Below are 12,479 nucleotides of genomic sequence, written 5' to 3'. Positions count from 1 at the left end.
ACTGTATATGTGCCAACCAAAGTGCCATTTTAATTCAGATGAAAAAAAAAGGGATTTATTCATTCATTGTCCATTCAGGATCTTAAAAATGTGATAATAATAATGAAATAATACAAATAATGTAATAATAAGAATGATGTAATAATAATTAATGTAAATCTAAATAATATTGTCCTTCAGAGAAATAGTTTGTAGTCCTGAAGATGGAGAAGTTTACTCCTGCAGAGCGACTGGGACTGTCTGTGGTCATGATGGTTGAACCTCCAACCACTTTCCCAGCTTAGCCTCAGAGTGCTGCTGCTACAGTAGCAGCCGCTCTTCTCCTCTGTACTCGTCAGGACTTGCATTGTCACATCTGGGGATCCCAGGCCCTGCTGGAGAGGAGAGCCTAGTCTGGATGCTGACCTGCTGCCTGTAATTATTAGCCTTTTTCAGGCTCTTCTCCACAGGACGCCTGTCTTTTTCAGGGACAATCTTCATCCACAAATTCATAAAGTCCTTGTGAAGGGTCAGTTTCTTGATGATTGTTCGCCCATGGTACCTGTGGAAGATTACAGTTGTCATTAATTTTCATTAATTGTGTAAACTCACAGAAAATAAAACATTGATGCACTTCAAACCCATTTAAAAGTACCCACCTGGCTTCAGGTGCAGCATCCCCTGCCATTCTAGAGGCAGCAATTAGAAACCTTTCAGTGAAGCTTCCTGCTTTCAGGATGACGGCTGCTCCAAGTTTGTCAGCCAGCTGGTGCAGGTGTTGAGCCGCGCTATTCCTCACTGCGACACAGCGATGGCTGAGCAAGGACAATATTAGACACACAACTCAGTGAACATGATCTCTCTTTCATGTCTTCTAATAAAATCACTACAGCTTCTTCTCTCCTCTTACGTCAGTCCTGTGTTAAACAGAGCGCTCAGAATCCGCCCATGGCTGCAATTTTCCACCATGGCATCAAGCGCCAGATTGACCTCCTGATGAAGAAAGTTGTTGTTGGTCTGTGCAAGCTTCAGCAATAGAGCTCGGCCTGTTGTTTCAACTTCTGGGTCCATTGTTTTCTGGAGCTGAATGTAGAGCTCATCGATGGTATGTATGGCCTCACAGGCTATTATTGAGCGTTGGTTTTTCACCTAAAATGTGAGTGAAAATCATCAGTTGAGGCTGTAGTATGCACTTGAAGGGAAACTAGCTGCATGAAACACATATAAGAAACATAAAGTGTGCAATACCTCCTCAATGAGGACCAGACACACTTCATGCAGTTTAGTTTTCAGGATGTCCGAGTGGTGCTTTGCCAGAGACTGAATAGTTTGTAACCCCTGTCTTTTCTTAATCCTGTATTTACACAACACAACATTGAACACGACTTCAGGAACACCACAAATAACACAGGCACATTATGCAGCACTGTTTCTGTGCAGTATTTAATGTCTCCTTACTACGTTTCTTACCAGTCGTCTGAAGACAGCAGACTAAAGCTGTGGGACAGGCTCTCTACAGGTGTAGCTAGAGGCGGGAGTTTGACCCTGCCCTCTCTTGGATTATTCTGACTGCACTGACTGTCTGCTTTCTTGTCTGATAATCAACGAGGTTAGTAAAAAGAAACTGTAATTTCTTCTAATTCGAAGCATTGTACATGATGCAGTGATTAATTGTTCATTAAAATCTTTTTAAAAAATCTCTTAATTTAAAGTTTGATTATTCAGCATCTTCTACAGTTACTGAGGAAAACCACTTACCGTCTATAGGGATGACTTTTGCACAGCGCAGCAGCGTCCCAAGCCGAGGTCCTCGTTTTTGCGGTATGGGAACTGTTGGAGGTTTCTGAGTCAAAGGCTTTACTGCAGTAAATGTTTTGGTTGGTACTGTGTGTCCAGGTGAGGTTACAATCCCATCCTGGAAATGCTGCAGTTTTTCCAAAATAGGCCCAAATTTGTCTTTTACTGTCAAGACTCTTATTCCACGAATGACCTTCGTGTCTGTTTAGACAAAAAATAACTACAAATTGACATCTTACTAAAAAAAACAACAACAATAAACATTTTTCTTCCTGATTTTTTTTTTTCTTCAAAAAAGCATATAAAATGAATGGACAGCAAGAATGTGTGTAATTTAGCATTAAAATAGATAATCTACAGTGTCAAATTTTAAAATCTAAACTAACTGATTAACAGCAGGTGTAACCACTAAGGAAAAGCATCACCTTTGAACCGACCTGCTCCTGAATGTTTAGCAGAGAAAACAGGCAATTGCGATGGACAAGCTGCTCGAGGAGGTGGAGGAACTGGAGTGAGCGGTGTCATCTCAACAGGACGATCAATGAGAGGAATGGCCCTCAGATCACTTGGTGTGTGTGTGTCTGCAGAGCTGAGGCTACACAGACTTCTTTTAGGGTCCTCCTGATTCCAAAAGGGGTCATCCAACCAGGGACTTATTTTCCAGCTTCTCTGGACTCTCTGTGGAGAGCCTGCGCATTGCTTAGGTAAAGGTGGGAGTCGCACAGCATAATCTCTGGGTCTCTGTGCAATATGCAATGTGTCTGCCTGTTGAAAGAACACATTTGTCTTACTGCTCTGAGCTTTGTGAAAGTCCAGGATCCTGGACTCTGTGGTGAAGCGCTGACAGTTGCTCTGTCTACAGTGACTTACACAAAAATTACACTGTGCAAAGCAGCAAAATATAACACATCTCTCAGAAACGTTTACATTTGAACAGCAGAGAAGTCAAGAATGAGTATGTTTAGTTACTTACATCTCCACCTGTGCGTTTTCTCGGAATCAAATCTCGAAAGCGATGGAAAAAGTTATCTGATGTCTTTTCAGGCATGACTGAGATAAAAAGTGAACAAATTGTTTAGAAACAGAAAGTTTGTGAGTGCTTCTCAGTGTGTGAGTGACAAGTTCTAACTCAGCTGCTCAGTAAATCACTGTTATGATGATGTCATATGGAACTTGATAGGTTTGTAGCATAAACCTATTTGCTGGAACGTTGAAGACAATATAATTACACCGCAAAGCAAGACACGAAGTAGGCAAGTTCTTCATGTTACTCGTGCACGGGAGAAAACCGAAGAGGCGCCGTTCCCTCGCCTGACCCGGTTGCTCTGGTCCGTTCTCCCGTACCACTGCCCTTTTATTGAGGTTACATGAATATGCATAGGTTCATTAACATATGACGTCTACATACACACAAAGAGTACCTTGCCTGTGTGTGTGTGTGTGTGTGTGTGTGTGTGTGTGTGTGTGTGTGTGAGGTCAAGATGTGACCCTGTGAAGCCTCCCCAAGGCTGGCGCCTAGAAGTCTAGCAGATTTATCTAAACAAAAGGCTCTTATACTTAAACAGATATACGTGTGTTTGCTATACCATAAATCAGCAAAGGAAGATACGATCTCTCCTCTGTAGGGGAGTGAACTCACCCTCTCTTCATGCTACACAGAGTTGTTACAGACCTCTTAGGATGAGACATTCTTTCAATCTACAAATAATTATACACTTCTAAGCATATATGAGTAAATATTTCTAAGCATAAATGACAATCAACAATACAAAACCTATCAGAACTCATTGTGCATTGTTTGAAAATATTCATATATATACACTATTTTGTGTTTTTACAAAAATATCAGACATGTCTAAATCAAAGGCAGTTTATGATCTCTAATTATGATCTTTAATCAACAAATTTAAATAGACGTCCTAATCACAGCTTCTAAAACTAGACAGCACTATACTGATAAATTCATATAAAACACCAAAAAGGAGATAAAAGCACTGTCATAAATAGAGAAATAAATACAGTAAATAAATAAATACAGTTTTTAAAAAATACAGAAAAAAACGTGTCATTTGCTACAACGACAACAAAATAGCAGTTTGGACAAAGCTGTTTCTTCAAGCTTCGCCTGCATTTAGGGGCTGCAAACCTCTGTCCCAAAGGAAGAAGCTGAAATCCTCCAATAAAGGGTGGGAGTCATTTAAAGTAGAGTAACTCATCCTCTACAACTGCCTAGTATTCAAGGACTCTATGTTAAGATGCTCTAACATGGTACAGTACCTTCAGAAACGCCCCAAATTTCTTATATACTGAAAATTAAATCTCTTCTCAGGAACCTTTTCTCGATTCAGTAGAAGTAGATCTAGTTCTATAATTATAATTATAGAATTATCATTATTATGCGTAAGTACAACACTGGCCCAGGCTAAGTAAGCTAACACTGACTCTTTTAATAGACATAATTTTGTGTAGGTGTTTTAAATCTTTGCGCATTTCCGTGTTAAGCCTATATTAGATTTTTTTTAAAGGGTATCATCACTGCAAGATGAGCCTGTGATCAAATTTAGGTAACAAGGATACCTTTCATTTGCAATAATTAGTTTTAACTAGCTGTATCACATGAGAATAGGACCCTCTCTACCCGACAAGGGCAGAGCCTGGATGTTGTTCTCAGACAGTTGAGTTTCTACTATTGTTTGAGTACATGAGCATTTTAGTGCAAAACATATTTCAGTAACATCAGCACTTAACAACAAATCAGGAAAAAAATGATTATTGTAAATGGATATGTTAAGGAAATATTTTCCCTTAAATGTTCTGGCTGCTGTTTATTCATAATAAGTATCGGTGGTCAGTTCACTGTTTGCATCTGCTGTTGAAACGGTGGGTGAAGCATCCATGTCTGTTTGAGAAGCCTGTGAAACTTTGTGAAAGGAGGCAGACATGGATGGATGACTCAGTGAAGCTAATTTCTAGCTGATGGCAGTGATTACGTTGTTCAGGTTATCCTGAACTTTTCTGCTGGTAAGTGCTGCTGTTTTTTTTGGTGTTAGCCGCTATTAGTGTTTGTTACTGGAACTTTCTCTGAAGTAACTTTGTCAGGCTGAGGCAATGTGCTAATAAACTCTCATATGTCACGAGAATGTAATCAAGCTGCTAAGCAGAGGGAAAGTGTGATTTTTAGGACATTCCAGTCTAACATTAGCTGATATAAAATGAAATGTAGAAATGTGGGGGGAGGAAGGAGTGGTGAGGCAGAAAAAAGAGACATATGGAGATGATAAAAATATGTTTAAATGGTCACATTTAAAGAGTAATTTGTGTTTTTTGGATTAAAACTTTTAAATATCTTATAACTGACACCTTTTTAGTAGTTTTTGCTAATTTTTCAAGTACATCAGACCTTTTCCTTTCAGAATTCTCAAGGATCTCAAACATTTTTTCAAGAGCCTTTGCCTCAAACAGTATTCATAGTATGAAGGTAAAATGTTGCTTATGCTAACATTGTTGTGATAAATAATAATCTGTCTACTCTCTGTTTTCCTTTATTTGACTGATTTAAGTTGAATGTCCCTTGAAATGTAGTTACATCTGTGATTTATTTTTCACAGAATGACCCCAAAGTGACTGAATGAAAAGACTTTTTAGGGTTTACTGACTCTTTTGGTTATTCTGTAGATCGCTCAGCTCTGCGAGGGTCTATCACTCCGAATCAGTGTCGTGTCAGAACTGTACATTGTGATCAGAAGTTTAACTACATTCATCATGAACATGAATGTTATGGTAACTTTGAGCTTTTAATGATTTCTTTGAATTGTTCTCTTTCCAGCATACAACTTTATTACTAAAGAGGCATACGTTTGAATTTATTTGAATTTTCTCTCATTCACACAGGGCCACAGTTATATAAACAGGCTCAAATAGATCTATTCACTCACTTAAATATTCTAATAAATGGTGTTGGAGGCTCTACAATGGCTTTTAAATTGTCATGGCTAAGGAATATTAAGTCCTCTTTAGTGTTCATGCTTGACTGACTGGTAGTTTCTCTTTGCCAACATAAAAATATTTTGTTTGCTAGCACTCAGTGGACTGACAAATGTGCAGATCAATGAGAAAGTCTTGGTTAGGATCTAAGAAGGAGTCAGGAAGGTCTCTTGGAGTAATTTCTAAATAACTCTTCATAACATCATCAGTTCAATTTTTATGAATTATTATGTCTATTTTTTATGCTTAAGGACAACAGATGGAAATTAGCCCTTGGCTATAATCTGGTATGTTTACATTCATGTAATTTTTTTTTTTTTACATTTATGTTCATTAACATGCACTGTCCTAAATAAACAATTTGTCATGACTCACAAAGACACATAGTAACAGGCAAACCAAACCAAAAACAAGCCTTTACTTCAGGTGATAAAATGTATGAAGCCAACTGAGACGATAAACAAAATCCAAACTAACTGGAGACGTGCAGAAAAGGTTAACAGATGCTGGCACAAAGAAGTGAGTGGAAGACAGCAATCAGGACACGTGGGAAAAACAAAATGCAGGTGCAGACGATTAAGAAACAAAATGTTAAAGACAAGTAGCTACCAAAATCAAACAGGAAGTGAAAACCACACCTAAATGGTTTAACACATGAAATAACTAAACCAGGGGACTGACAAGAGAGGATAAGATGGGAAACACTAAGTGAACGATATAAACTAAGAAGAAGCCTGACATGAAATGGAAAATGCAGGATACAGCAGCGTCGCTGTACCACAGTGAATGAATTTTGTAGCTGCCCGGATGGACAAACTAAATCTCCTATGTAGAAATGTTAACCACAGTAACAAGAGCTTTGGTTGGAGGAGTAAAGACAAGGCTTTCAAACCTAAGAACATTTGGTGGTGGTAGCAACATACTCTGCGGCTGTTTTGCTGCAGTGGTATTGGTGCATTGCACAAACTGGATGGAACGATGAAGACAAAGGACTGCTTCATCATACTACATCAACACCTAGATGGTTAAAACAGTTAATGGCTTGTTGTAAAGGATAGAGCAGATTAATGTTAAGCTTCTGGAGTGGCCTTTCTAAAGCCCTGACCCTAACCCAACTGAGAATTTGTAGACTACACTTAAAAGTTAGGCCGTGACTGGAAGCCCACAACTTAAAATTATAAAATAGCAGAGTGGTCACATAAGCCTCGGGTCGCTTGAGCACCAAATTCTTGCTTTTATTGAAAACAAAAGTTCAAAGAAAACATTAAAAGCCCTAAATTATCATAACATCCATGACGAGTGTATGTAACGTTCTGTCCACTGTACTTAAATCACATCGTACGTAACTTTCTTAGCCCCTATATCCCCCTGTGGTGCCTTCTGTTGTGCGCACTGTGGTTTCATTTTCGTCTGTTTCTATGTTTACACCACTGCACTGTTTAGCTGTCTTAAGACCTACTTTACAGAACTTACTGAACAAACTGAGCATTCTGCAAAAGCAAGTTTTGGCTCAAGTCAACCAGCTGAACAAGTATTTAAAGCTCAAACACCCCCGAGGGCTTCAGCCTTAAGTCCTTGTCTTCAGTGTAAAAGAGTTTTTCTAAGGATTAGGGGCGGGAAGACTCCAAACTAGTGTCAGATTAGTCTGGTGGGATTACTGACATTGCAAGTTTGTTGAAGATGCATCATAATTTGCATTTTTAATGCTTTTCAGCTACGCTGTAAATGTCCATTTAGCTTGGTCTTGGCTTGTGAAATGAAAATATGATGGATGCAAGATGAAACGTTTGTTTATAATACTAACATTAGTTTTGTATTCTGAGACTTGCTAACACAATAGTGCTTTGTTTCAAAGTAATCACCCAGATGGGCTGAAACTAAAATGCCCTGTTTAGGAAAGCACGTGTGGTGTCTGAGGGATGGGCAGAGAAGAATGAAAGAATACCTGGCTGACTAACAATGGATAAACTAAGGCTTCGCAAACAAGGCTTCAATCCCCCTTGGCTTACTCTGTAGACCATGTGTTTGATGGAACTGGAAGCTGCGATTCCATTGTCCTGCTGCTTTAAAAACAGAGAAAGAGCATGCACGCGCGTGGGTGTGTGTGTGTGTGTGTGTGTGTCAGTGAGTACATGCATGTGAGCCCCTCAGGACCTAATGAGAGTGGCTGTCACTGGAAAGAAGCCAGAACGAGAGAACACACACACACACACACACACACACACACAGACACACACACACACACACACACACACACACACACACACACACAAAGCTGTTCTGCAATTTTGTGTGTGTGTGTGTCCAGCTTATTGTCCATCTGTGGAAACTTGGTAACTGTCAGTTTTCTCTTCTCACAAACAGTCTGTGTTGGTTTGTTCAGTAACACTTTGCCGTTCTGTGGCCCTTCCAGGCTACATATATATATTTCAGTTCTGTCCCTGCTGACTTAATGTGCGACAATATTGACTTTAAAGAGGCACAGCTTTATTTTGCACAGAATCACTACAGCACTTTCATTCTTGAATTTGCCTTGAGACAATCTGGAAAGCTAATCTTAGATATAAAGCAACTCCATATAAAGCCAAGCCTTGACTGGGTGCGACTGGGGTTATGAATATAAATATTTAATGAACAACCAAGGTGGGAGAAAAAAGTGAAATGGGAGGAAGTTGTCAGGAAGGAGCACAAAGAGAAAGGGAAAGATCCAAGAGTAGGAACAAACCAGACAGGCAGAACGAGAGAGGCGAGGGGGAGGAGACTATTCACAGACAGGTAGGTAGAAATCAATTAAACTGTAAAGTGACTACCATCGCGACCTATGCTGAGATGGAATTCTATAAGAAAGTGGCAGCGATGTCCCACCAACAACCCAGTGGATAGGTACAAAAAAACAAAACGAAAAAGGATGAATAGGAGGACAGTAATGGTGGAGAAACCCCCGTGGAGCAGGCGAAGGGATAGCAGCAGAAACTTTGAAGCTTCTCTTGTTGAACCCCAACAACCAATGATGGCTACAAACTAGAAGTATTGAAAAGTGAAGGTAAAGACATCAAAACTGGACAATGTCACCAAAACACTGTGGATGGATACATACAAGCAAAAACTGCCATCCATGGTTTTCCCTCCTTTAGGAAGGAGTTGTTTTAAATGCTGGTTTTAAGTGTATATTTCTTTTAGACTAAAAGGCAGGTTTCTTCCTGTTAAAATGTAGTTTTTCCTTCTCACTGTCACCAAGTGTTCGCTCAAAGGGTTTTGTTTTTTTTTTTTATTGCTGGGGTTTCTCTGTGTTATTGGACGTTTTCTACATTATAAATTTAAGCACCTTGAGGCAAATGTTGTTGTGATTTGGATGCATAGTTTTCATGAAGAAATCAGTGGAGTCATCCATATACTAAATAAATATATTTACCTAAATAAATGTTGTCATTGTTCCTACAGATTATTGATCTTAATACATTTAATGAAATATTTGTTTCATTTTGCTGTTCCTGGAAAGTACATCTCAACAGATTTTTAAAGCTACTGTTGGACTTATTTAAATATTTTTATTATTATGAAGAAATTTACAAAGAAAACTGTGGTCTTGTCACTTTCTTTAGAACATTTTTTAAAATATCTCACAAACTGATATTGAACTGATGCTCTTTGATTGTGCCACATGTGGGAACGAGTGTGTTTTTTAAAACAGATTTGAATTCAGAGGTTAGCTAGTCAAACAGCAAACAGGCACTTACTGCTAAAGACACAGACAGTAAAAGTGGACAGCATACCCTCGGTTTCGTAACATAAAACTCATTGTTGTTGCCATGAGCAGCACAAATGTGGTCCCCTTGAACTGATTTTTAGTTTTATTGTTGTTATTTTCCTCTGAGTTATCAATTCACTAGTTAGCAAACAAAAACAATGCAAGTCTTTTAGCCACAACCAACATTATGACGTCCTTTTTCATACTGATAGACGATGGCGCTAAACATGTTTTCAAAATTTTAGACACTTATTTGTTAAATCCAGTTTTTGAGAGCAGAGCTCGGTGGTGTAAATTAGCCTTTATATATGTAGTGTTTCATGTCCCCATTAAATCACAAGCAAAATATTGGACAGAAGTTTTCTTTGTGAACTGAGATTACATCTTGTGACGGCCAGTGGGCTGGCCTTGTGTTTTGCTTTTTCTGTTACCTGTTTCTTGCAGGTAGGTGGAGCTGACCCAATTACAGATGCAGCACACCTGAGAAGGCCAGTCCGGGTGTATATAAAGACACCTTGACTGAACCAGTGATTCTGGCTCTTGCTCTGGCTCTCTCTGTCTGGCACCCATCTTGTTCATTCGGAAGTTTCAGTTATGGCTGTTATGGTCTTTAAATTGTGTTTAAGTTGCTTTACCTTATTTTCATTAAATATGTCTTACAGCCTTTAAAAACCTGTGTGGTCTCCCACTTGCATGTCACTTCCTATGAGCCGGGTTGTGACAATCTTGTCTTAGAGGGAATAATTGTGTGTGGGGGGGGGGGGACTATGTCACAGTTTGGGGGTGTGCATGTGTCAGTGCTTCGCTGTGGGTTTGAAGTTTCTTGGCTGAAATTTCCAAACTTCCAGAGCTTTTCCCCAGACATCAGAAATTCAAAGAGGAGCTCTTTGAAAGAACTAAAGTCTTTAGAAATGTCTTCAGAGAATGATTGTGAATAGTGCACTTGTGTGTATCTGTGAGAGATACAGAGAGAAGGGAAATAAAGTGAAAAGAAGTCCCTTGGTATCAAACACTTCTGCGAGTGGCACAGTTCACAGAGATATGATGATGTATTCATTTGATAAGGATGTTTGCAGAAGGCAGATCAAGAGCTGCCTTATATTCACTTCTTCATATGTGTGTAAGGGGAGTGCATCAGGATGCCAAAGGATGGAGGAAAAGGTAAAAAAAAGAAAAAAAAGAAAGTGACACCTGTTTAGTTCATAGATACAAAGAAGGAGGGAGGTGCTGCCTGGCTCTGATGGATAATCCAACAGGTGCTACAGTGAGGCAGGCAGGAGTAAAGCAACAAGAAAAACCCATCTGCAAGAATAACCATAGAAAACAACAAAGGCATTTCGTATCTTTGACTGATATAGGAAGAAAATATTCAAAATAATGCTTTATATGGTTTTAGATGGTGTCCTAATGCAGCCTCAAAGCAGTTCTTAAAATAGTCTTTTTTTTTTTTTCTTTCTTTTTTTTATTTGTGTTTACCACTTTATAGCATCACCTCTTCATTTAACACCAGCCCCTAAAAAAAAAAAAAAAAAAAAAAAAAAAAAAAAAAAAAAAAAAACCATCTGGGAGCTGAGGAGACCAGCTGCTGGACTTTCAAAAGAGAAACTGGTCACAGATGGCCCCGCCCCTCCCTGAGCCTGGTTCTGCTGGAGGTTTCTTCCTGTTAAAACTGAGTTTTTCTTTCCTACATTTGCCAAGGGCTTACTCATAGGAGGTCGTTGTTGGGTTTCTCTCAAATAGTGCTAGAATTTTACCTCAGAGTAAAAAGCAGCTTGAGGTCAGTGTTGTGAGTTGATACTATACGAAAAAAGAAAAAATGAATTGAAATGTAAACAAAAGTACCAGCCCTGATTTTACATAAATAGCTTGTTGTGTTTACCATTATTGTTATTGAATCATCTTGGGAAAACTGTGGCTTCATGTCAGATGTGACCTTAGCATGATTTAGCATTATTTAACATGTTTTAGTAATCTTGGTTGGGTTTCTGTGTGCATGACGATGGAATGATTATTAAGAAAGGTACAATGACCTTAACCAGTTTTTAATCTAACCCTGCCTCACACTCTGTGCCTGTTAATTTGAAATCTGCAGCCTCCTTAGAAACAAACGATATGCACACACACACACACACACACACACACACACACACACACACACACACACACACACACACACACACACACACACACACACACACACACTAGGACCGGCAGCATTGATTTGCTCTGTTGCTCTGGTCCTGTTTGCAATTCAGCGCCTTGATTTGTGCTTGTGGGAACACTAAGTCAGAAGAGATGTTCATTTGATTTAGCCACTGGCTTTTGTAGCAACAGGGGAACGGCACCGGAAGCAAGGTGGCATCAGTCTTTATCTTAACAGCAAATTAGATATCCAGTTGATATTATGGCTGTTCCTGCAGCTCTGTGTCTCTTTTCCTCTAACTGTCTCCCTCACCTTCTAGAGCTTTCTAAGACATACGACCGTCTTTATTTCTCTTGGGTCATTTTGTCCTCCTGGTCTTTTATCTGTCTCCATTTTTGGTTTCAAAGCTGCAGCCTGGATCACACACATACAAACACACAGAGAGATGTGCACACATCTGTGTGAGAGCACACATTTCATCTTTGTGCTGATCCTTTTCACAGAAAATGAGACGGGTCCTGCGACTGTGCGCACTGTATCATTTTGTGAAATAGTTGTTGCTAACTTCTCCACCTGTGGCTCGCTCTCTCTTTGAACCTCTCTCCAACACTCACGTGGTTCATCAACCTCCTACTGGAAGCACTTTGTATTTGAATTTCACTTTCAACCTTGGGTTCAGGTTATTCTCTTCGACTTCACTCGCTCATTCATTGCCCATCCCTTTACTTTGTACAGGGCACCTGCAGGTTTTATAACTTTGTAAAGAGGCTTTTGTAACATCCATCCATCCATTCGCGTCCGCTTATCCTTTTCAGGGGGGCGCTGGAG

At 39.4% G+C, this 12,479-nt stretch overlaps 1 protein-coding gene across 2 annotated transcripts; it reads right to left on the bottom strand.

Annotated features, from left to right (window-relative positions):
- Positions 1-1,295: 1,295 nt before the first annotated feature.
- LOC120741880 lies at positions 1,296-2,932 on the bottom strand. 2 transcript variants are annotated; one of them, XM_040044976.1, is made up of 4 exons: positions 2,750-2,932; positions 2,202-2,541; positions 1,738-1,977; positions 1,296-1,573 (listed from the first exon to the last, which is right to left on the bottom strand). In XM_040044976.1, exons 1-4 carry the CDS (start codon positions 2,822-2,824, stop codon positions 1,446-1,448), a joined length of 783 nt encoding a protein of 260 aa, XP_039900910.1. In that variant the 5' UTR covers positions 2,825-2,932; the 3' UTR covers positions 1,296-1,445. The 2 variants fall into 2 exon arrangements, with proteins under 2 accessions (XP_039900910.1, XP_039900911.1); XM_040044977.1 differs by having other exon boundaries at positions 2,214-2,541.
- Positions 2,933-12,479: the final 9,547 nt, after the last annotated feature.

Source organism: Simochromis diagramma, unplaced genomic scaffold, assembly GCF_900408965.1.
Source record: "Simochromis diagramma unplaced genomic scaffold, fSimDia1.1 OVJJ01000663.1, whole genome shotgun sequence".
Classification (NCBI taxonomy): domain Eukaryota; kingdom Metazoa; phylum Chordata; class Actinopteri; order Cichliformes; family Cichlidae; genus Simochromis; species Simochromis diagramma.
The sequence above is the reverse complement of the archived record's forward strand: the minus strand, read 5'-3'. Positions and strand labels throughout refer to the sequence as shown.